Source organism: Chiloscyllium plagiosum, unplaced genomic scaffold (genome assembly GCF_037043375.1).
Source record: "Chiloscyllium plagiosum isolate Xiang-an unplaced genomic scaffold, Cpla_swu_hap1 HiC_scaffold_34, whole genome shotgun sequence".
NCBI classification, from domain to species: Eukaryota; Metazoa; Chordata; class Chondrichthyes; order Orectolobiformes; family Hemiscylliidae; genus Chiloscyllium; species Chiloscyllium plagiosum.
This window is the reverse complement of record NW_028270172.1, coordinates 16,233,036-16,256,840: the sequence shown is the minus strand read 5'-3', so window position 1 is coordinate 16,256,840 and position 23,805 is coordinate 16,233,036. Positions and strand designations below refer to the sequence as shown.

The window sequence follows — 23,805 nt, the reverse complement described above, 5'->3', positions numbered from 1 at the left end:
ATGTAAGTTAGCTCACTGAGCTGGAAGGTTTGTTTTCGGACGTTTGTCACCATACTAGTAACATCATTAGTAAGCCTCCAGTGAAGTGTTGGTGTTATGTCCTGCTTGCTATTTGTGTGTTTAGATTTCCTTGGGTTGTTGACATCATTTCCTGTGGTGATATTATTTCCTGTTCTTTTTCTCAGAGGGTGATAGATGGGATCCAAGTCGATGTATTTGTTGAGAGTTCCGGTTGGAATGCCATACTTCTAGGAATTCTCATGCTTGTCTTAAGACGGTGTGTTATCCCAGTCAAAGTGGTGTTCTCTCTCATCTGTATGCAAGGATACTAGTGATTTTTTTTTTTTTTCTTTTTGTGACAAGCAGTGCCCTTCCCATCAAAGGGCAGTGCTGTGTGTTCTCCTGGATGTATTTTTTTTCCTTAACCCCCACACTACCACCTAAGTGCGGTAGTGCTTATTTTATCCCCAGCACCCATGGTGTGTGTGTGCAGGTGTGAGGATACTAGTGATAGTGGGTCATGTCTTTTTGTGGCTAATTGATGTTCATGTATTCTGGTGGCTAGTTTTCTGCCTGTTTGTCCAAAGTAGTGTTTATTACAGTTCTTGTAAAGTATTTTGTATGTTTGTTTTGCTTGTTGTCTGTATAGGGTCTTTTAAGTTCATTAGCTACTGTTTTAGTATGTTGGTGGGTTTGTGGGCTACCATGATGACAAGGGATCTGAGTAGCCTGGCAGTCATTTCAGAGATGTCTGTGATGTAGTGGAGAGTGGCTAGGGTTTCTGGGTGTGTTTTGTCTGCTTTTTTAGGTTTGTTGTTGGTCGATTGTGTTCATTGGGTACCCGTTCTTTTTGGATATGCTTTATTTTCTGTTAGAAACTGTTATCTGATTATGTGTGAGATTTTCCATTGTTTCCCATTGTTTTCCTGAGCTGTTGATTAATGACAAACAGTCAGTTCTTCTATAATGCAATGGTTGTGTTCTTGTGCAACCCTGCATAATTGAAAAATTGCACTTTAGAAACAATGCCTAAAGTGTTCTGTTCTAGATTAGATTACTTACAATATGGAAACAGGCCCTTCGGCCCAACAAGTCAACACCGACCCACTCCCCTCTTCACCTAACACTATGGGCAATTTAGCTTGGCCAATTCACCTGACCTGCACATTTTTGGACTTGTGGGAGGAAACCCATGCAGAGAATGTGCAAACTCCACCCAGTCAGTTGCCTGAGGCGGGAATTGAACCCGGGTCTCTGGCGCTGTGAGGCAGCAGTGCTAACCACTGTGCCACCCATTCTACTCTCTAAAAAGTGTTGGTGCTGTAATTGCATTATAACCAACATACATTCTAAACGCTTTAGAAATAGCATCCCCAATTTGTCAATCGTGTTAGAGTGAATTCGCGCTGATGAAATGTGCGTTATAACAGAACAATCTAGAACATAGAACATAGAAGAATACAGCGCAGTACAGGCCCTTGGGCCCTCGATGTTGCGCCGATCCAAGCCCACCTAAACTACACTAACCCACTATCCTCCATATACCTATCCAATGCCCTCTTAAATGCCCATAAAGAGGGAGAGTCCACCACTGTTACTGGCAGGGCATTCCATGAACTAACGACTCGCTGAGTGAAGAACCTACCCCTAACATCAGTCCTATATCTACCCCCCCTTAATTTAAAGCTATGCCCCCTTGTAATACCCGACTCAATACGCGGGAAAAGGTTCATACTGTCGACCCTATCTAACCCCCTAATCATCTTGTACACCTCAATCAAGTCACCCCTAAACCTTCTTTTCTCTAGTGAAAACAGCCCCAAGTGCCTCAGTCTTTCCTCATACGATTTTCCTTCCATACCAGGCAACATCCTGGTAAACCTCCTCTGCACCCGTTCCAATGCCTCCACATCCTTCCTATAGTATGGCGACCAAAACTGCACACAATATTCCAGATGCGGCCGTACCAGAGTCTTATACAACTGCATCATGACCTCAGGACTCCGGAACTCAATTCCTCTACCAATAAAAGCCAGTACGCCATATGCCTTCCTCACCGCACTATTTACCTGGGTGGCAACTTTCAGAGATCTGTGTACATGGACACCAAGATCCCTCTGCTCATCCACACTACCAAGTATCCGACCATTAGCCCAGTACCCCATCTTTTTGTTATTCTTCCCAAAGTGAATCACCTCACACTTAGCTACATTGAATTCCATCTGCCACCTTTCTGCCCAGCTCTGCAGCTTCTCTATATCCTGCTGTAACCTGCCACATGCTTCCTCACTGTCAACAACTCCTCCGACTTTCGTGTCATCCGCAAACTTGCTCACCCAACCTTCTAACCCCTCTTCCAGGTCATTTATAAAAATGACAAACAGCAATGGTCCCAAAACAGATCCTTGCGGAACACCGCTAGTGACGGCACTCCATGAAGAAACTTTGCCATCAACTACTACCCTCTGTCTTCTTCCATCCAGCCAATTCCTAATCCAAACCTCCAACTCACCCTCAATGCCATATCTCCGTATTTTCTGCAGTAGCCTACCATGGGGAACCTTATCAAACGCCTTACTAAAATCCATATATACCACATCTACCGCTTTCCCCTCATCAACCTCCTTCGTCACCTTTTCAAAGAATTCAATAAGGTTTGTGAGGCACGACTTGCCCTTCACAAAACCATGCTGACTATCCTTGATCACATTATTCCTATCTAGATGTGCATAAATCCTATCCCTTACAATTCTCTCTAAGACTTTGCCCACAACAGAAGTGAGACTCACCGGCCTATAGTTACTAGGGCTATCCCTACTCCCCTTTTTGAACAAGGGAACCACATTTGCTATCCTCCAGTCTTCTGGGACTACTCCTGTAGACAAAGAGGACATAAAAATCAAGGCCAATGGCTCTGCAATCTCCTCCCTTGCTTCCCAGAGAATCCTAGGATAAATGCCATCAGGCCCAGGGGACTTATCTATTTTCACCTTTTCCAGGATTTCCAACACCTCTTCTCTACATACCTCAAAGCCATCCATTCTACTTATTTGTGCCTCAGTATTCTCATCGACAACAATGCCCTGTTCCTGAGTGAATACTGAAGAAAAGTATTCATTCAGTGTCTCCCCAATCTCTTCCGCCTCCACACGCAACTTCCCCCTACTATCCTTGACTGGACCTATTCCTACCCTAGTCATTCTTTTATTCCTAACATACCTATAGAAAGCCTTAGGGTTTTCCCTAATCCTATCTACTAAGGACCTTTCATGTCCCCTCCTTGCTGCTTTTAGCTCTCTCTTCAGGTCCTTCCTGGCTACCCTATAACTCTCAATCGCCCCAATTGAACCTTCACGTCTCATCTTGAGATAGGCCGCCCTCTTCCATTTAACAAGGGATTCCAATTCCTTATTAAACCACGGCTCCCTCGCACGACCCTTTCCTACCTGCCTGACAGGTACATAATTATCAAGGACACTCAATAGTTGCCCCTTGAACAAGTTCCATCTGTACTTGCATTACTTGGAGTTTGTTTTAGGGTTGGAGAAAAGGTAGGGGAGACTATTTGTCTCAATGTTTCTTTTCTACCTGTGGTGCATCAGTATTATTTGGAACGGGAAGGCTTAATTTCAAGCAACCTAGATCGTGTACGGCATGCTGATAACTGCATGGCCAAGTAAGAGCCGAAAATCTGAACTTGTCTTGTCGGGAAGATAGCTGTAAGATTTGGACAGCTGTAAGATTCTGAGGAGAAGCAAATGTTCAACTCATGCTGAAAAAGGATATGCAAGGTACAGAGAGATATGTCCCTGACCAATTAAGCTGATGCAATAAGACCAAAGATGGAGCAGCAGGAGTAGGACATTCTACCCACTGAATCTGCTCTGCTGTTCAGTGAGATCATGGCTGATCTGATAATGCTCAATTCCACTTTTTTGCCTTTTACCCATAACCCTTGATTGCCGTACTGATTAAAAATATGTCCATGTTAGCCTTAAATATACTGAAATGACCCAGCCTTGATAATCTTCTGCAGTAAAGAATTCCACAGGGCCACCAGCCTCAGAAAAAAAATCCTCATCACTGTCTTAAATGTGTAACTTTATCCTTAAATTACTCAGATCCTATGCTGTCTCACAAAAGGAAACAACCTTTCCACATCTACCCACTCAAGTCCTCTAAGAATCTTGTATGTTTCAATAAGGTCACTTGTTCTTCTGAATTCCAATGGGTACAGTCCAACCTACTGAACCTCTCCTCACAAGACACTCCCTTCATATCTGGTATTAGCCTAGTGAATCTTCTCTAATGCCAGTATATCTTTTCTTAGATAAGGGTCCCACACTGTTCACAGTATTCCAGCTCACTTTTATATTGTATTCCCTTTTAAATAATGGCCAAAATTTCATTTGCTTCCCTATAACCCACTGAACTCGGATATTCACTTTTTGTTATTCATTGACTAGGACTCTCAAATTCCTGTGTCCTTAAGTTTTCTGCAGTCTTTCTCCATTTAAGTAATATCAATTCTCTATTCATCCAGCCAAAAGGTGCATAATAATACTTTCCCAAAATTATAACCCATCTGTCAAATTTTTGCTTAACCTATCCCTCTGTAGACAGGTGTCATCCTCATCCATTGCCTTCCCGCTTATTTTTGTGTCATTCACAAACCTGGCTATATTTCCTCATCTGAATCATTTATATACTGTAAGTCATTGTGGCCCATGCACTGATTCCTGTGGCACTCTAGTTGCAGATTGCTATCCTAAAATTGCATCCCTTAATATTGGGCAGACTGAAGCCATTGCCTCTGCTTCCATTACAAACTATGTTCCTTTGCTACTGAATAACATGGTTGATAACACTTTTCAGGAAGGCAAACACTGTTGCTGAAGACAGAAACAACTGTAAAAGCTTGCACAAGGGTCATTACAGAACAAACCACAGGGCTTCTAAAGATGGGATTCAGATGCCTGGACTGCTTAAACAATGAATACACCTCAGATGGAATGTCTCACATCACAGTTGCCTGTTGTGCATGCCACAACCTTACTCAGCAAAGCATGGATAGCTTAGGATATGAAGAGATGGAAGAGTGGGAGACATTCTCTGAGGACAAAGCTGATGCTGAGATGGCCCAGGAGAGCCCTCAAAGATGGCAAGATGACAGGACCTATGGTCCAATGATCACAAAGATGTTCAAACCCTTATGTACCAAAAAAATGAGAGATTGACTACACATCTGAAAAACGTAGACTGTAGTGTTTCTCATTGGCTTCTCCATTCCTGTTACTGTATTACCACGGGATGATCCTTATCCACCAACAGAAGTCGCCTAATCCTTAAAGTCAGCCACCTATAGCACAGAAATAGGATTTCTGGCTCTTTAAATTTGCACCAATCAAAGACAACTACCTAACTTTTCTAAACACATTTATCTACACTTGGCTCAGACATTGCATGTTACATCTAAATACTTCTTAAAGGTTATGAGTGTTTCTGCCTCTATGTTACAGGTAGTGAGTAACAGATTCCCACCATCCTCTGGATGAAAAACCTTTATCTCACATCCCTGCTAAACCTCCTGCCACTTACCTTAAATCTATGCCCTCTAGTAATTGATCCCTCTACCAAAGGGAAAAGCTTCTTCCTGTCTATTCTGTCTGTGACCATCATAATTTTATACATTAGTCCATATTCCCCCTCAGTCGCCTCTGCTCCAAGGAAGGAGGAGGAAATGAGGACTGCAGATTCTGGAGAGTCTGAGTCAAAAGGTGTAGTGCTGGAAAAGCACAGCAGGTCAGGCAGCATCTGAGGAGCAGGAGAGTCAATATTTCAGGCATAAGCCCTTCATCAGACATATCTGAAGGGCTTATGTGCAAAATGCTGACTCTCCTGTTCCTCGGATGTTGGCTGATCAGCTGTGCTTTTTCAGCACTACACCTTTTGACTCTGCTCTAAGGAGAACAACTCCAGTCTATTCAATCTCTCTTCATTACTGAAACTCCCCAGGCAACATCCTGACAAATCTCCTCTGCATTCTCTCAAGTGCTCTCAAATCCCTTCCATAATGTGGATCCTAGAACTGTACACAATAGTCTAGTTATGGTTGAACTAACGTTTTATTCAATTCCAGCACTACTTCCCTGCTGTTAAACTCTATGCCACAACTAAAAGGCAAGTATCCATCCTGACCTCAAACATGGTGACGATGCAGAGGTCCTGACTCTTTTGTTAACCTACGCATTCTCTTTCTTAACATGTGTCAGCATCTCTTGCAACAAGAGAAAGAGAAGGGTTGACTGTAATTGGAACACTTACATGAGCATTTGATGACTAAGTATAATCTTGCCAAGTGCTGCTCCATCCCCAGTGAGTGAGTAGGAAATACAAATTTTGAAAAAGTGACTTCCTTTTGCGTACTTACCGTTTTGGAATGCAGGACACTGTTCACCACTTTTCTATAATAGGATCTCTTAATTTTTGCCTGCTTACAGCACAGACTTGCAGTACAACTTCAGCCCAGATCACCCAGGTCCGATCGAACTACTTATTTTGCCCATCACTGGGGAAGGAGATCTTCTTTCTAATCTGGATGATCTGGAGCACAGCACTTACTGAAGCTTCATTAATGTGGGAAGCCAAATTCTGATGGGTTGCCGATATTTTTGTGTGAGGTGGGAATGATGACCATAGGCTGTCATCTTGTTCCTAGCTTGCAGCATGTTGTGTGGCCTTTAAATATGATGCCAGAACCTTAAATCCCAGAAAATGTCATTGTGGGCAGGAAACTTTGCCCACCAATGAATTCATACTAAAACAGCAGATAAGCGGCTGATCACTTGAGAAAACTCACCATGGCAGATGTGATACCATCTAAGATACTAACTGCAACATTTTACTTCCAAAACGGAGAATCCTGGCCATTGTGTGTGTGTGCTGGCTGAAGAACTAACAAGTTCAAAGTCTTGTCTGTAGCCTTGTAGGATGCATATACGCTTCCAATGCATATCTAAGTACTTTTAAAAATGTGATCAGGATTAGTGCTTCTAACTCTTTTCAAGTAGTAAGTTTAAGATGTAAAATTCTTCTAGGAATTCCTTTCAATCTCCCAAATACTCAAAATGTATAGTTCTTGGTTACTGATTTCACTGCTAAGAGAAAGTGCTTTTGTGAGGATGATTATAAGCCAGCTATCTGAAGATATGATTTTAATAAAGTATTAAAAAATTATAGCTGGAAATGTGTTGCTGGAAAAGCGCAGCAGGTCAGGCAGCATCCAGGGAACAGGAGAATCGACGTTTCGGGCATAAGCCCTTCTTCAGGAATGAGGAAAGTTTGTCCAGCAGGCTAAGATAAAAGGTAGGGAGGAGGGACTTGGGGGAGGGGCGTCGGAAATGTGATAGGTGGAAAGAGGTCAAGGTGAGGGTGATAGGTCAGACTGGGGTGGGGGCGGAGAAGTCGGGAAGAAGATTGCAGGTTAGGAAGGCGGTGCTGAATTTGATGGATTTGACTGAGACAGGGTGGGGGGAGGGGAAATGAGGAAACTGGTGAAATCCGAGTTCATCCCTTGTGGTTGGAGGGTTCCTAGCCGGAAGATGAGGCGTTCTTCCTCCAACCGTCGTTTTGTTGTGGTCTGACGATGGAGGAGTCCAAAGACCTGCATATCCTTGGTGGAGTGGGAGGGGGAATTGAAATGTTGAGCTACAGGGTGGTTGGGTTGGTTGGTCCGGATGTCCCAGAGGTGTTCTCTGAAACGCTCCGCAAGTAGCCAGCCTGTCTCCCCAATATAGAGGAGGCCACATCGGGTGCAGAGGATGCAATAGGTGATATCTGTAGAGGTGCAGGTGAATCTGTGGCGGATATGGAAGTTTCCTTTGGGGCCTTGGAGGGAGGTGAGGGGGGAGGTGTGGGCGCAAGTCTTGCACCTCCTGCGGTTGCAGGGGAAGGTGCCGGGAGTGGAGGTTGGGTTGGTGGGGGGTGTGGATCTGACGAGGGAGTCACGGAGGGAGTGGTCTTTACGGAATGCTGATAAGGGAGGGGAGGGAAATATATCCTTGGTGGTGGGGTCCGTTTGGAGGTAGCGGAAATGACGGCGGATGATGCGCTGTACATGGAGGTTGGTGGGGTGGTAGGTGAGGACCAGTGGGGTTCTGTCCTGGTGGCGGTTGGAGGGGCGGGGTTCAAGGGCGGAGGAGCGGGAAGTGGAAGAGATGCGGTGGAGGGCATCGTCGACCACGTCGAGGGGGAAATTGCGGTCCTTGAAGAAGGAGGCCATCTGGGTTGTGCGTTTTTGGAACTGGTCCTCCTGGGAGCAGATGCGGCGGAGTCGAAGGAATTGGGAGAATGGGATGGCGTTTTTACAGGGGGCAGGATGGGAGGAGGTGTAGTCCAGGTAGCTGTGGGAGTCGGTCAGTTTGTAGTAGATGTCCGTGTTGATTCGGTCGCCTGAGATAGAAATAGAAAGGTCGAGGAAGGGGAGGGAGGAATCTGAGACTGTCCAGGTGAATTTGAGGTTGGGGTGGAAGGTGTTGGTGAAGTGGATGAACTGTTCAACCTCCTCGTGGGAGCACGAGGCGGCGCCGATACAGTCATCGATGTAGCGGAGGAAAAGGTGGGGGGTGGGGCCAGTGTAGTTGCGGAAGATGGATTGTTCCACATATCCTACGAAGAGGCAGGCATAGCTGGGGCCCATGCGGGTGCCCATGGCTACTCCTTTCGTTTGGAGGAAGTGGGAGGATTGGAAAGAGAAGTTGTTCAGGGTGAGGACCAGTTCAGTCAGTCGAAGGAGGGTGTCAGTGGAAGGGTACTGGTCGGTACGGTGGGAAAGAAAGAAGCGGAGGGCTTTGAGTCCTTCGTGATGGGGGATGGAGATGTACAGGGACTGGATGTCCATGGTGAAAATAAGGCGTTGGGGACCGGGGAAGCGAAAATCATGGAGCAGGTGGAGGGCATGGGTGGTGTCCCGAACGTAGGTGGGGAGCCCTCCAACCACAAGGGATGAACTCGGATTTCACCAGTTTCCTCATTTCCCCTCCCCCCACCCTGTCTCAGTCAAATCCATCAAATTCAGCACCGCCTTCCTAACCTGCAATCTTCTTCCCGACCTCTCCGCCCCCACCCCAGTCTGACCTATCACCCTCACCTTGACCTCTTTCCACCTATCACATTTCCGACGCCCCTCCCCCAAGTCCCTCCTCCCTACCTTTTATCTTAGCCTGCTGGACAAACTTTCCTCATTCCTGAAGAAGGGCTTATGCCCGAAACGTCGATTCTCCTGTTCCCTGGATGCTGCCTGACCTGCTGCACTTTTCCAGCAACACATTTCCAGCTCTGATCTCCAGCATCTGCAGACCTCACTTTCTCCTCATTAAAAAATTATATAAGGCTGAATATTGTCTCAGCTTTTTCCTGGTTACAATTCAATTAAGGAACTAGGTTTTAACTGCTGTTATGATTGAAAGTTAAATTGTGAATACTTTGTGCTTTTTTAACATTTTCCAAATATTTTCTTTTAAAGGTGGTCAGTAAGGAAAGACATGCCTGATACATTGTACAGATGGTTCATCCTCCAAGACCTGTGCAAATATGGACCCATTGAGTCAGTAATCTTTTCTGGACACAGATGTGCCCAAGTTGTGTTCAGTGATATGCTATCAGCGTGCAAAGCAATTAACACCCATTCGGCTAGAGTTCCAGAACAGCTTTACCATTGTTTCTGGTATTATCCATTTATGATGCAAAATTACAGACTTTAAAATTAGAAGAGTGACATAGTACTTACAGATCTGATAATGTTTCAGATTTCAACTCGTTCCCTCCTAGCCATCCATAATTCTCCAAATTAATAATCACACATCAGATTGAACGTTTAAAGTTATACATTTCTGAAAACACTTAGAAGACATACAGCAGTATGGCTGACTAATCAATAATTACATTGCAATGAAGTATTGATTAAAAAAACCTTAACAATCGAAAATATTGATAACACAAATGTTTTCCAATCATAACTAGTATTTAAATTTCTGGATGTCAATTACTGAACAATGAGGAAATAAAATCACAGTTTTGACTTCTTTTCAAAGAAGCCCATTATGGCATTCATGCATTCCTCAGATAACCATCTTTCCACCAGTCGTTCACATTCTTGGGCATTAACAGCATGCAGCTTTTCCTTTTCAACACCTCTTATTAGCTGCTTTGAAAAGGCCAGAGACTGAAAGGAAAGTAACAACATTAAACCCTAAAAAATGAGTCAATCCTGTGTTATGAGAACCAAAACTAATCGCAAAAACAGCATCATTTGAGTAGTTAGATCTTTTCTAAATAAATTTATAGTTATCAAAATATCTTGCAATGAAAAATCATCTAAATGACAGTAAAAGCAGCATAAATACATAGCTTGAAGTAAACAATGTGGAAAGAGTTCAAACGTTACAATTTAAAAATCTATTCAAAACAACAATGACAAGAGACATTGCCCATTACACATAACAAGGTTACTGAATCATTATATCAGCCCTTAAAAATGAGTACATCAGCATAATCAACCATAATTTGCTTTAATTTTATGCATGAAGTAGCTAATAATGAATGTAAAGTGAAAGTGTTTTCAATTCTTGGATCATTATACTTAAAATAAAGAACAATCACTGGACAGCAAAGTAGCCTTGTATAACAGTTTCAATCAAATTATTTTCTTCGAAAAAAAATCTATTTATTGCTGAATGCTTGTTATGTAATCTCAGTCTTAATATCCAAGCAGATATGATAGTTCCATGAGTAAGGACAAAGCTAAATTCTGCTTGCAAGGTTATTGAACAAGATAAAACACTGTGGAGATTGGGGTAATATATTAACATAGAGAGAGGTTGGTTAAATGTTTGCAGGAATAAGGGCTGTCTTCCAGGTTGGCTAGCTGTAATCAGTGCTGGATCTGAGCTATTCATAATCTACACTAATGACTTATGTAATTCCCTAGCTACCAACTTCATTTTTAACCTTGATATTGTATGAGACTAAATCAGACTCTACATACCTTGCTCACACTCTTGACTCTGAAATGAGCTTCCAACTAGATGTTTTCACCATCATTAAAACGATCTAATTCCACCCCTGCCTGAGCTCATTTGCGCGGAAACACAATTTTCGTACATTTATTACTTCTATACTTTACTATTCCAACAGTATTCCCAGCTGGTCTCCTACATTTTATCTTTTATAGACTTAAGGTCATCTGAAAACTCTGTTGTCCATGTCCTTGCTCACATCAAGTTCTGGTCACCTATCAGCCCTTAGCTTACATCGACTTCCAATCTTGATTTTAAAATTCTCATCTGTTTTCAAACTGTCCATTGGCATCATCCCCTCCTTATATCTGTAATATAAGGCAGACAATAAATGCTGGCCAGCCACAAGTGAATAATAGAAAAATCCTTCAAACTCACAATCCTCCAGGATAACTGCACTTATTAAATGTTGATATCTCGATTAGCTTTAATCAGTCTACCATTGAGTTTAATTGCCTAGGCCTGAAGCTTGATTTCTCTTCATTTCTTCATTTCGAGGCATGTACCTTCCTTGCTTTCTTCCACTGAGGCATTCCAATGCAATCCAGGCCCTAGTAGGCTATGTGACATTCTCCCAATTCTACTGGTCAACCAGAGGGCGGGAGTTTTCCATTCCTGGACATGCCATTGACTACAATGGCCTCTGTCAGTAATTTTCTAAGGTCTTCTTTCACCAGGGATTGTCAGTAGATCCTTGGAGAGAGCCGAGTGGAGTAGGATGGGATCCATTCTATTCCTGAAGCGCTGAGTGCCTATCAACAAGAGACCCCTGGGAAGGCCACTGGCAGCAGTTGGGTTTGTCAGGTAGCTTTTAGGAGGAATGAAAGACCCATGCAAGTTCTGTTAACTGACTGAGCCAGGATTAAATCCAGTGTGCTCAGGGGTAATTGGCTGTTTATGGCTCATTAATTATCATAATTGATATCTTGATGCTTGGTCCATCCCACTATTGAATTTGCAAATAGATCTTCCATCACTGGGAAGCAAATTTAGATACCCCTGACTGATTCTCCTGGCCCTCTAACTATGATGCAAAATCAAAGATCCAGTGGGTTCTATTAATTCCACTAGGTAAAAACAATGACTGTAGATGCTGGAAACTTCACCAGTTTCCTCATTTCTCCCTTCCCCCACCTCACCCCAGTTCCAAACTTCCAACTCAGCACTGTCCCCATGACTTGTTCTATTGCCTATCTTCCTTTCCATCTATCCACTCCACCATCCTCTCTGACCCATCACCTTCATCCCCACCCCCATTCACCCATTGTACTCTTTGCGACCCTCCCCCATCCTCCTCTCTGACCTATCATCTCCACCCTCACCCCCATTCACCTATTACTCTATGCTACTTTCTCCCCACCCCCACCCTCATCTCATTTATCTCTCCACACTGCAGGCTCTCTACCTGTATTCCTGATGAAGGGCTTTTGCCCAAATGTCGATTTTCCTGTTCCTCGGATTTTCCTGCTTTTCCAGCACCACTCTAATCCAGAAACTATTAATTCCACCCACTATCTCCTTATGTGGCCAAGGAACATGATTTCTTTTACAATGTTCCTGTGACATGCCTACGGATGTGCTATTATGTTGAGTGTGCTGTACAGGTTACTGGTTGCTTTGGGTGAAGGAACTGAATGTAATACATTCAGGTTTACTGACAATATAGTGTTAGGTAGCAAGAAAGCTGTGAGAGGACACAAAGGGATAAATTTACCCTGCCCTGAGGTAGCAGACCAAGAGTGGGGATTTAAACATGGAGGGAGCTGCATTAGGAGACACCCTGATGAATGAATTCCCTCCAGCAGGAAATCTTCCCAGAAGGCAGGGTGCTGGCAGGTGGACTAGATTGGGTTGGGATATCTGGTTGGCATGGACAGGTTGGACCGAAGGGTCTGTTTCCATGCTGTACTATGACTCTAAGTGAGCTGGAAAGCACATCAGTGCCTGCATCATGAAGGTGAAAAGTTACTATTTTAAAATACCAGTTAGGACAATTTTTCCGGCTGAACGGCAGTTTGCTGCAGGCAAATGCCTCCCCCCCCCACCACAACCCCAACTCACTGCTCCTCTGCCTGGACTGTATCAGTAGCTGCAGCCTCTATGACAATCCTAGGGGCTGTTGATAACAGAGGACCTATAATCCAATGCTGCAGCCATGGACAGGAATTCTAAAATAAGGATTTTCCCTTTTTTTGGAGGGATCTAACTGCCTCTGCCCCTATAATATTTTCTTTGCATCCTATCCTCCAAAAGATGTCTCCACATTGAGCTGATTTTGCGGTCTTTGATTGAAGTACTGGAGACTCAAGAGCTGCCAGTGCTCTGCTTGGACTGGTAGCTCTGAGAGCCCACTTTTTGCCCTTAATAGGGCGATTAGCATGATAGTGACTAATTAGGAGGCCAACATCAGAAGATTGTTACACCAGTCACAACACCAGCTAAAAGATCTGCAAAAGGTTACGAATAGGCTTAGTGAGTGAGCATGAAGGTGGTCTGTACACTGTGGAGAAATATGGGGTTACTCACTTGGCAGGGATAATAAGAAACAAAATATTTTCAATATGATGAGCAGCTATTACATGTTGATACTTCAAGAGACTTGGGTGACCTTGTACAAGAATCACAAAAGGTTTACATGCAGATTGGCAATCCAGAAGGAAAATACCACACTGATCTTTAGTGCAGGTGGTTGAAGTGTAATTATAAATAAGTTTTACTTTAATTGTACAGCGCTTTGGTGAGATCTGTGCAGTTTTAGTTAACTGTGAAAAGCCAAAATCTATATAGGGCCTTTAAGTTCCCAAAGCATTTTGGAGGAGTATTATTACAATAAAACATGACACTGAAGCAAGGAGAGTCGTAAGTTGTACAGCGTGATTTATAAATACATTAAAGACAAAAGCATAACTAGGCAGAGAATAGAGCCCCTCAAAGATCAGCAAGGCAGCCTCTGGGTGGCTGCAGGAGATGGGAGAGATACTAAATGAGTATTTTGCATCAGTATTTACTGTGGAGAAGGTTGTGGAAGATATAGAATGTGAGGAAAGAGATGGTGACATCTTGAAAAATACCCACATTACAGAGGAGGAGGTGCTAGATGCCTTGAAATGCATAAAAATGGACCTGATCAGAACCCTGTGGGGATCTAGGGAAGTGATTGCTGGACCCTTTGCTGAGATATTTGTTAATACTCAAATGTGAAGTTCTGGAATACTGGAGATTGGCTAATGTGGCTTCACTATTTAAGAAAGGTGGTAAGAAAAAGTCAGGGAACTATGGACTGGTGAGCCTCACATTGGTGGTGGGCAAGTTGTTGGAGAGAATCCTGAGGGACAGGATTTACATGTATTTGGAAAGGCAAGGACTGATTATGAATAGTCAACATGGCTTTGTGATTGGGAAACCATGTCTCATGAACTTGATTGAGATTTTTGAAGTAACAAAGAGTGTTGATCAGGGCAGAGTGGTGGATGAGATCTATCCAGACTTCAAGTAAGGCGATCAACAAGTTTCCAGATAGGAGGTTGGTAAGCAAAGTTAGATCTCATGGAATACAGGGAAAACTATCCATTTGGATACAGAACTGGCTCAAAGGTAGAAGACAGAGGGTGGTTTTGGAGGGTCGCTTTTTGGGCTGGAGGCCTGTGATCAGTGGTGCGCCACAAAGATCTGTGCTGGGTCCACTACTTTTCATCATTTCTATAAATGATTTGGATATGAATATAGGAGGTATTATTAGTAAGTTTGCAGATAACACTAAAATTGGAAGTGAAGGGGGTTACAACGGGATCTAGATCAGATGGCCAATGGGCTGAGGAGTTGCAGATGGAGCTTAATTTAGATAAATGCGAGGTGCTGCATTTTGGAAAAGCAAATCAGAGCAGGACTTATGCACTTAATGGTAAGGTGTTGCTGAACAAAGAGACCTTGGAGTGTAGGTTCATAGCACCATGAAAGTTGAATCAGAGGTAGATAGGATAGTGAGGGTGGTGTTTGGTATGCTTTCTTTTATTGGTCAGAGTGTTGAGTACAGTGCTTGGGAGGTCATGTTGCAGCTGTACAGGACATTGGTTAGGCCACCTTTGGAATATTGCGTGCAATTCTGGTCTCCTTCCTATCAGAAGGATGTTGTGAAACTTGTATGGGAAACTTGGAGGATTTAAACTATCGGGAGAGGCTGAATAGGTGGGGGCTGTGTTCTCTGGAGCATCAGAGGCTGAGGGGGACCTGATAGAGGTTTACAAAATCATGAGGGGCATGGATACGATAAATAGGCAAGGTCTTTTCCCTGTGGTGGGGGTATCCAGAACTAGAGGGCATAGGTTTAGGGTGAGAAAGGAAAGATATAAAAGGGACCCAAGGGGCAATTTATTTCACGCAGAGGGTGGTGTGTGTATGGAATGAGCTGCCAGAGGAAGTGCTGGAGGCTGGTACAATTACAGCATTTACATATCCATCCAGATGTCTTTTAAATAGGAAGGGTTTAGATGGATATGGGCCAAGTGCTGGCAAATGGGACTAGATTAGGTTAGGCTATCTGATCGTCATGGACGAGTTGGACCAAAGGGTCTGTTTCCACGCTGTATGATTCTATGACACAGACCCTTTGGTCCAATTCATCTGCGCCGCCAAGATATCTTACATTAATCTTGTCCCATTTGCCAGCATTTAGCCCACATCCCTCTAATCCAGTTCTATTCATATACCCACCCAGATGCCTTTTAAATAATGTAACTCTGCCAGTCTTCACCACTTCCTATGGAAGTTCATTCCATACATGCACCACCCTCTGCATGAAAAAGTTTCCCTTACATCCCTTTTGAATCTTTCCCCTCTCATCCTGAACCTATGCTCTCTAGTTTTGGACTCCCCCACACTTGTGAAAAGACCTTGGCTATTCACCGTATCCATGCTCCTCATGATTTTCTAAACCTCTATAAGGTCACCCTACAGCTTCTGACACTCCAGGGAAAATGGCCCCAGCTTATTCACACTCTCCCTATCGCTCAAACTCTCCAACCCTGGTAACGCCCTTGTAAGTCTTTTCTGTACCCTTTCAGGTTTAACAACATTTTTCTGAGAGCAGGGAGATCAGAATTGAACGCAGCATTCCAAAAGTGGCCTGACCAATGTCCTGTACAGCCACAACCTGACATCCCAACGCCTATACTCAATGCATCGATCAATAATGGCAACTGTACCTAACACCTTCGTCACTACCCTGTCTACCTGTGATTCCACTTTCAAGGAACTATAAGCCTGCATTCCAAGGTCTCTATTTGGTAACACTCCCTAGAACCTTAACGTTGCTTTGCCAAATGACCAAATGCTTGGGCAAAGAGGTACATTTTAAGAGTGTCTTAGAGGAGGAAAGTAAGGTCCAGTAAATGTATGGATCATATTCCAGAACTTAGGGTCCAGGCAACTGAAGGCACAGCCACCAATGATGTAGTGGTTGAAATTGAGAGTGCTTGCGAGCAGAGAATTAAAGGAGTCCAGATATCTCGGAGTTTTATGGCTGGAAAAAATTAGAAAGATAGTGAGCAGAGAGGCCATTGAGGAATTGAAAACTTAGGTTCACCTGGTTAATGCTTGGAATGAGAGGATTGTGATATGAAGAAACGTCAGCGAGGATGTGCCTATACTCTCTGGAATCTAGAAGGAGGAAGAGGGTGATCAGGTAAGATTCTCAACAGAAACAGAAAATGCTGGAGAAACTCAGCAGGTCTGGCAGCACCTGTAGAGAGAAATATAAAGTTTATGTTTCAAGTTCAGAGGAGGGTCAATGGACTTGAAACATTAGTTACTTTTTTTCTCTCTACAGATGCTGCCAGACCTAATGAGTTTCTCCAGCACTTCCTGTTTTTGTTTCAGATTTCTAGCAACTGCAGTCCTTTATTTTTATACCAAAGTTCTGAGTGTGTTTAAATAGGGTAGATGAGAAAAGAGAGTTTCCGTTATGAAATAGTCAGGATCCATTTGGACTGAGTTCAGGAAAAATTGCTTCACTCCAAGGATTACGAATCTTTGGAATTCTCAACTATAGAAGGAGGTGGATGATCAGAATATATTTTGAGTATGTTTATGACTGAGATTGATCTCGTCTTAGACTTAAAAGGATCAATATGGGATTAGGTTGGAAAGTAGCAGTTAAGAATCAGCCATGTTGTATGAAATGATGAAGCAGGTTTGAAACTGAATGGCATCCCCTTACTCAGATTGTGCGGGGACATGGATGGGGACATCATTATTTTAGAAAAAAGTCATGGTGCACACTGTTTTTGTTTGAATATTGTTAAGCCTACACATGTTAATGATATATTCATTACACAGGTGAAAATTGATTGTTATACATATTGCATATATGTTTTAAGCACAAAGCCATTTCCTTTTTAAGCCAGCTCCTCCTTCAAACACTGAATAGAGTCACAGAGACAGCATGGAAACATTCCCTTTGGGTCCAACTTGTCCATGCCAACCAGATATCCTAAATAAATCGAGTCCCATTTACTAGCATTTGGCCTATATCCCTCTAAACCTTTCCTATTCATATACCCATTCAAATGCCTTTTAAATGTTGTAATTATACTAGTCTCCACCACTTCCTCTGGGAGTTCATTCCATACACTCACCAACCTCTGTGTGAAAAAGTTGCCCCTTAGGTCCCTTTTAAATCTTTCCCCTCACACCTTAAACCTATGTCCTCTAGTTTTGGACTCCCCCATCCTGAAGAAAAGTCCTTGTCTATTTACCCTATCCATGCAGCTCATGATTTTATTAACCACTCAGCCTGACGCTCCAGGGAAAACAGCCCCAGCCTATTCAGCCTCTCCCTATAGCTCAAACCTTCCAACCCTGGCAACATCCTTGTAAATATTTTCTGAACCCTTTCAAGTTTCACAACATCCTTCCTATAGCAGGAAGACCAGAGTTGCATGCAGTATTCCAAAAGTGGCTTAACCAATGTCCTGTACAGCTGCAACATGACCTCCCAAATCAGTTACTCAATAAAGCCAAGCATACCAACACCTTCATCACTACCTGTCTACCTTTGACTCCACTTTCAAGGAACAATGAACCTGAATTCCAAGTCTCTTTGTTCAGCAACACTCCCCAACATCTTACGATTAAGTGTATAAGTCCTGCCCTGATTTGCCTTTCCAAAATGTAACACCTCACATTTATCTAAATTAAACCCCATCTGCCACTCCTGGGCCCATTGGATCAAGATTCCGTTGTACTCTGAGGTAGCCTTCTTCGCTGTCTACTAGATCTGCAATTTTGGTGTCATCTGCAAACTTACTAACTATACCTCCTGTGTTCATATCCAGATCATTCATATAAATGAAAAAAAGCAGTGGGCAAACTTGAAGAAATAGTATTTTCCTCTCCACGTGTTTCTACCTTGTTTTCTTCCTTGAATACTATCTCACTTTCTTCACCTGTATCTCTTGGTCCCTGTTTCATTTTTGTCGTATCCCTTGCCTTTTCTCACATTTCTCTCCTGCTCACATCGCTTCATGTGCCTTTCTGTTTGCTCTATTATTCTCGCCCTTCAGGTCTCATTTTTATTCATGTTCCTTTCTCTCCATCTTCTACTCTTTTTCCCTCCTCTCTTTCTGTATCTTTTCACTGCTCTTCTGTCTTGTCTTGACTACTGGTCACTTTCAAGTCATTTTCTTTAGTTTTGATTTGCATATTCTCTACCTCCAATTTTTATTTCCTATGATTTTACTTTGAGTTTGAGAACAAAATGCAACAAGTACAATGTGATAGCAAAGTTTTACGATACTGAAAATTGCATCGTTGCATGAATTTAAACACAATGTGTAATATAAACATATTATCTCAGCTCTTAATGTTCCAAATAATATAAGAAAGGGTAAAAGAGTGCAGTTTCCAGGAAAGTAAATGTGGAATAAGAACTATTAATCAAATAGTTGGAGTGAGCATATAATCTAAAAATAACTATATACTGATATCAGTATGAAAAGCATTTTTAAAACACTATAATGAAAATGTTTACGTACATTTTTGGGTAGTTTTGCATAAGCGTGTAACTTTTTCCAAACCTCTTTTTGGAATGTACTGTCAGGGAATACTTCAGTCACCAATCCCAGTTCACAAGCTTGAGCTGCTGTTAATTTCTTGTTGAACAAGAGAATTTCATTGGCCTAATGGGATAATACAAATAATAAAACAGATAACTTATATTCCCTTAATCATAGGTAGCTTCAGACTGACTAGTCATATAACAATAAAACAACTTGTAAACAAGCCATGACGTAAGTCCATTTAATTAGCTTAAATTTTCAACATACGTATGTGATTTAATAATTTCCTAAACTTACAGATTAGCTTCTAAGCTTCTGCTTACTCCTTAAAAACTGTTGCTTTACATTGTAATTCTTGAGGAAATATTTAAAATTTTGATTTTATAATGGAGACTACTTAAAAATATAATTTGTTATAAATTTGGATTTTTGAATTAGTGACATATGGGTGTGAAAAGTTGAATGATTAACTTGTGGGTATTTTTGCAGCCATAGTGAATTCCTTTAAAACAGCTTGGACAGTTAGCTTTCAGAATTAATAGGTTGTGTACACATTATTAGCATTCAGAATCAAGCAAGGCAAACAGTGTGCATCAAGGTTTCTGTTCGAAAATTCTAGATTTTTTTCTTTTTGAGTTTAAGCTTACCACAGTTCAGAATTTTAAAAAAATTGTTCAATTTTGGCTAGATCTGCTAGAAGTCCTTGGATGAAGATGGATGTATAAAGTACTGCTCCCGAGAAGGAAGGGAAGATATTAAAACTAGATTACCTAAGAGTAAGGAGTTTAGTGAGAACCTTAGACTAGAAGTGTTTGGAAAGAACCCTGAAGAGGTTATCTAAAGTTAAGAATGTTTAAAACCACGTACATGAAAGTTCAGGAAAAGGCTATTTTATTTTGCTGACCAGGGGTTATTGAGGTGTTAGAAACTGATTTTAATTTGGTGTGAGTACTTTTGGGTATTGTCATGGGCTCTTTGGGGATCTATAAAAGGAGTGGAATTATACTTCTACTGTTTGTTTTAAAATATCAAATTTTCAAGCATGTGTTACATGTAAATAGTTGAACTATTCTGTTTTATCTTTATTTCTTTTGTTTAATATACTTTAGTTTATTGTTAAAATCAAATCTGCAACATTGTGTGTTTATGTTCCAATGAAAGACCACTCATTAAAACCAAGACACAACAATGTACGATCTTTCACACCAAGTTTCAGTCTGGAATCTGACTTGCCCAATAACATCAGCTGGGATAATAACAATTTGCATTCCAGAAAGCCACCAAAAAATTGTTACAGCAATCTGTCATACAGGCAAAAGCAGTTTATCATAGAACATAAAACTGTACAGCACATGAATGGGCCCTTCAGCCCATGATATTGTGCCCAACATGATGCCAAATTAAACTAATCTCTCTGCCTGCCTTTGGCCATATCCCTCCATTCCTTGCATCCTATCAGCATATCCTTCAATTCCTTTCTGTCTTACATACTTATCTAGCCACTGATGTTGATGTAAAACACTTTGGCTATGATGTCTTCTATAATTGAACACACTCTTCCAAACCTTCCCATGAGGATCTGTGCTATTTGCCTCAAACTTGTAGCAGCAAGTTACATATTCTAACCAATAGTGTGTAGGAAAGTTACTCCTGAATCAATTAATAGGTATGTTATTGATTATGACAGTTGGGAGCTCTTTTAAGGAGGGTCTACCACATGATTAATCAACCATCATCACTGTTTATTGTTGGTTTGGTAAGGTTTGTATAATTTTAAACATTCATTCACAGGATATGGGCATTGCTGGCAAGGCCAGCATTCATTGCCCATTTCAAATTACCCAGAGGCAGTTAAGAGTCAACCACATAGTTGTGGGTCTGGAGCCACATGTAGGCCAGACCAGGTAAGGACATTTTCCCTAAAGGATATTAGTGAACCAGATCAGTTTTTCCAACAATTTGCAACGGTTTCATGCTCATCATGGACTCTTAATTCCAGACTTTTCAATAGAATTCAAATTCCACCAATTCCATGATGGGATTTGAATCAGGTCCCCAGAACATTATATGGGTTTCTTGTTTAATAGTCTAGTGATAATACAACTAGGTCAACACCTTCCCAATGAAATGAGCTTGATCAATCTCAGTCAGTTCCCATTCTGAAGAAGGATCACTGGACCCAAAACATAAACTCTGCTTTCACTCTGCAGATGCTATCAGACATGCTGAGTTTTTCTAGCAATTGCTGTTTTTAACTGCGTTGGTTCCTGGTGGGTTAAAACTCACATCATAAAACCTACCAAACGGCAGTAGTAAGTATTGAATTAATGAACTATGGCTTGAGATTGCTTAAGGTCCATTTACAGGAGTGTGTATCAATTTCAACTCATGGTAGACTTGATCTCTTAGTTATGCATGTTAGATATAAAAACAGACAAGTTTATTCACAGCACTCACATTCTTTATCTTTGCAAAGTTTTTCTAGTGCTTTGGCATTTGTTAATAAGATCATAATTTCCCTTAACGCTACGGTTGAAGGTAAGTAATCATTTCTGTGGTTTTCTATATTATTGACATGAAAGCCGACTGTGGAATACAACATTCTACATACTTCCTCCCTGACTTGTGGCCGTCACATTTTAAAAATGCAAAAAGGAATAATTTTACTTGAATTTCAGACAATAACATACAACCAGAAATCTTCTCTTTTTTGGTAACCCCATGAAACTAGAGCACTAAATGTTTTTTTGTGCTCAGGGAGATAAATTAGGGAATGTTACTGAATGGGATAATGGTGGATAGGTAATGGCAAACCTTTAAAGAGTGCAAGGAGGAACTGCAACAATTGTTCATTCCTGCCTGGCACATGAACAAAATGGGAGATGTGGCACAAGTATGGCTAACAAGGGAAATTAGAGATAGTATAAAGTCACCATAGTCACAGAGGAACATTGGGCTGTACTCTCATCAGAGAAAGCAAGAACTCTCTCCTTTAACATGAGGGACATTATGCCTCAGGCGAGGGGCAAGATTGACAAGCAGGGACCTTCATGGTAACCTCAACTGGTGAAGGAAATCAACCCGCGCTAATGGTGTCATCTGGATCACAAACCAGTCTCCAGCCAACTTAGCTTTAATTGTGGATAAATGTGAGGTTATGCACTTGGGAGCAAAATCAGGAAAGTGGATTATTATCTGAATGGCTGTAAACTGAGAGAGGGGAATGTGCAATGAGACCTGGGTGACCTCATATACACGAGCTACTGAAGGTAAGCATGCAGTTGCAACAGGCAATTAAGAAGGCAAAAAACTATCCATTTTGTTAGCAAAAACAGGAAGGCAGATTATTATCTGAATGGGAAAAAGTTAGGAAAGGGGGAGGCACAAGGATATCATTGTACACCGGTCGCTGCAAGTATGCGTGCAGGTGCAGTAAGCAATTCAGAAGGCAAATGGTATGTTGGCCTTCATTCAAAGAGGATTCGTGTACAGGAGCAGGCGGTCTTGCTGCAATTGTACTGGGCTTTGGTGAGACTGTGCCGAGAGTATTGTGAGCAGTTGTGATCTCCTTATCTGAGGAACGATGTTCTGACTATGGAGGGAGTGCAACGAGGTGTACCAGACTGATTCTTGGGATGACAGGACTGACTTATGAAGGGAGACTGGATTGGTTAGGTCTCTATTCACCAGAGACCTAACCCCTGTTCCCTGGATGCTGCCTGACCTGCTGCGCTTTTCCAGCAACACATTTTCAGCTCTATTCACCAGAGTTTAGAGGAATGAAGGGGTGGATCATACAAACCAATAAAATTCTACTAATAAGTGCAGGAAGAATGTTCCCAATGACTGGGGAGTCCAGAACCAGGGCTACAGTTTAAGGATACAGAGAAGACCACTTAGGGATGAATAGACGTTTCTTCACCCACAAAGTGATGAGCCTGTGGAATTCTCTTACACTTGAGGCCAAAATATTGGATGTTTTCAAGAAGCAGTTAGATGTAGTTCTTGGAGCTAAAGAGATCAAGTGGTATGGGAAGAATGTGGGAATTGGGTACTGAGTTGTATGATCGGCCATGATCATATTGAATGGTGTAGCAGGATCAAAAGGGGTGAATGGTCTACTCCTAGTTTTTGTTTTGATCACTTCAAAGGTTTTGTGCTATTCCTTTCAGATTGTCATTAAAACAGAAGTGCTGAAAATATTTAAGTTTAGGAGATCACAAATTCAAATATCATCAGGGGCACGTTGTATGACTAAATTCAGTAAATCAAGAAAGGTCATGAAACCTACTTGAGTCATAGAGATGTACAGCATGGAAACAGACCCTTTGGTCCAACTCGTCCCTGCTGACCAGATATCCTAACATAATCTAGTCCATTTGCCAGTACTTGACCCATATCCTTCTAAACCTTTGTTATTCATATACCCATCTAGATTCCTTTTAAATGCTGTAATTGTACCAACCTCCTCTACTTCCTCTGGCAACTCATTCCATACATGCACCACTCTCTGTGTGAAAAAGTAGCCCCTTAAATCTCTTTTATATTTTTCCCTTCGCACCCTGAACCTATAACCTCTAGTTCTGGACTCCCCCACACCAGGGAAAATAACTTTTCTATTTATCCTATCCATGCCCCTCATGATTTTCTAAACCTCTATAAGGTCACCCCATAGT

The 23,805-nt window shown here is 42.0% G+C and overlaps 2 protein-coding genes across 8 annotated transcripts in view; one reads left to right on the top strand and one right to left on the bottom strand.

Annotated features, from left to right (window-relative positions):
* LOC122564274 (testis expressed protein 56-like) overlaps positions 1–9,761 on the top strand; it is a 116,351-nt gene extending 106,590 nt beyond the window's left edge. Inside the window, exon 4 of the mRNA XM_043718949.2 lies at positions 9,524–9,761. Coding sequence (XP_043574884.1) covers positions 9,524–9,761 — 238 coding nt within the window. The remainder of the gene's footprint in view (positions 1–9,523) is intronic.
* Positions 9,692–23,805, bottom strand: part of eci2 (enoyl-CoA delta isomerase 2) — a 174,423-nt gene continuing 160,309 nt past the window's right edge. For all 7 annotated transcript variants that reach the window (XM_087978506.1, XM_087978507.1, XM_043719487.2 and 4 more), the window contains 2 exons: positions 19,106–19,249; positions 9,692–10,222 (listed from right to left, as the gene is read on the bottom strand). In XM_087978506.1, the coding sequence (XP_087834632.1) occupies positions 10,067–10,222; positions 19,106–19,249 (300 nt within the window). In that variant the 3' untranslated portion in view covers positions 9,692–10,066. The remainder of the gene's footprint in view (positions 10,223–19,105; positions 19,250–23,805) is intronic.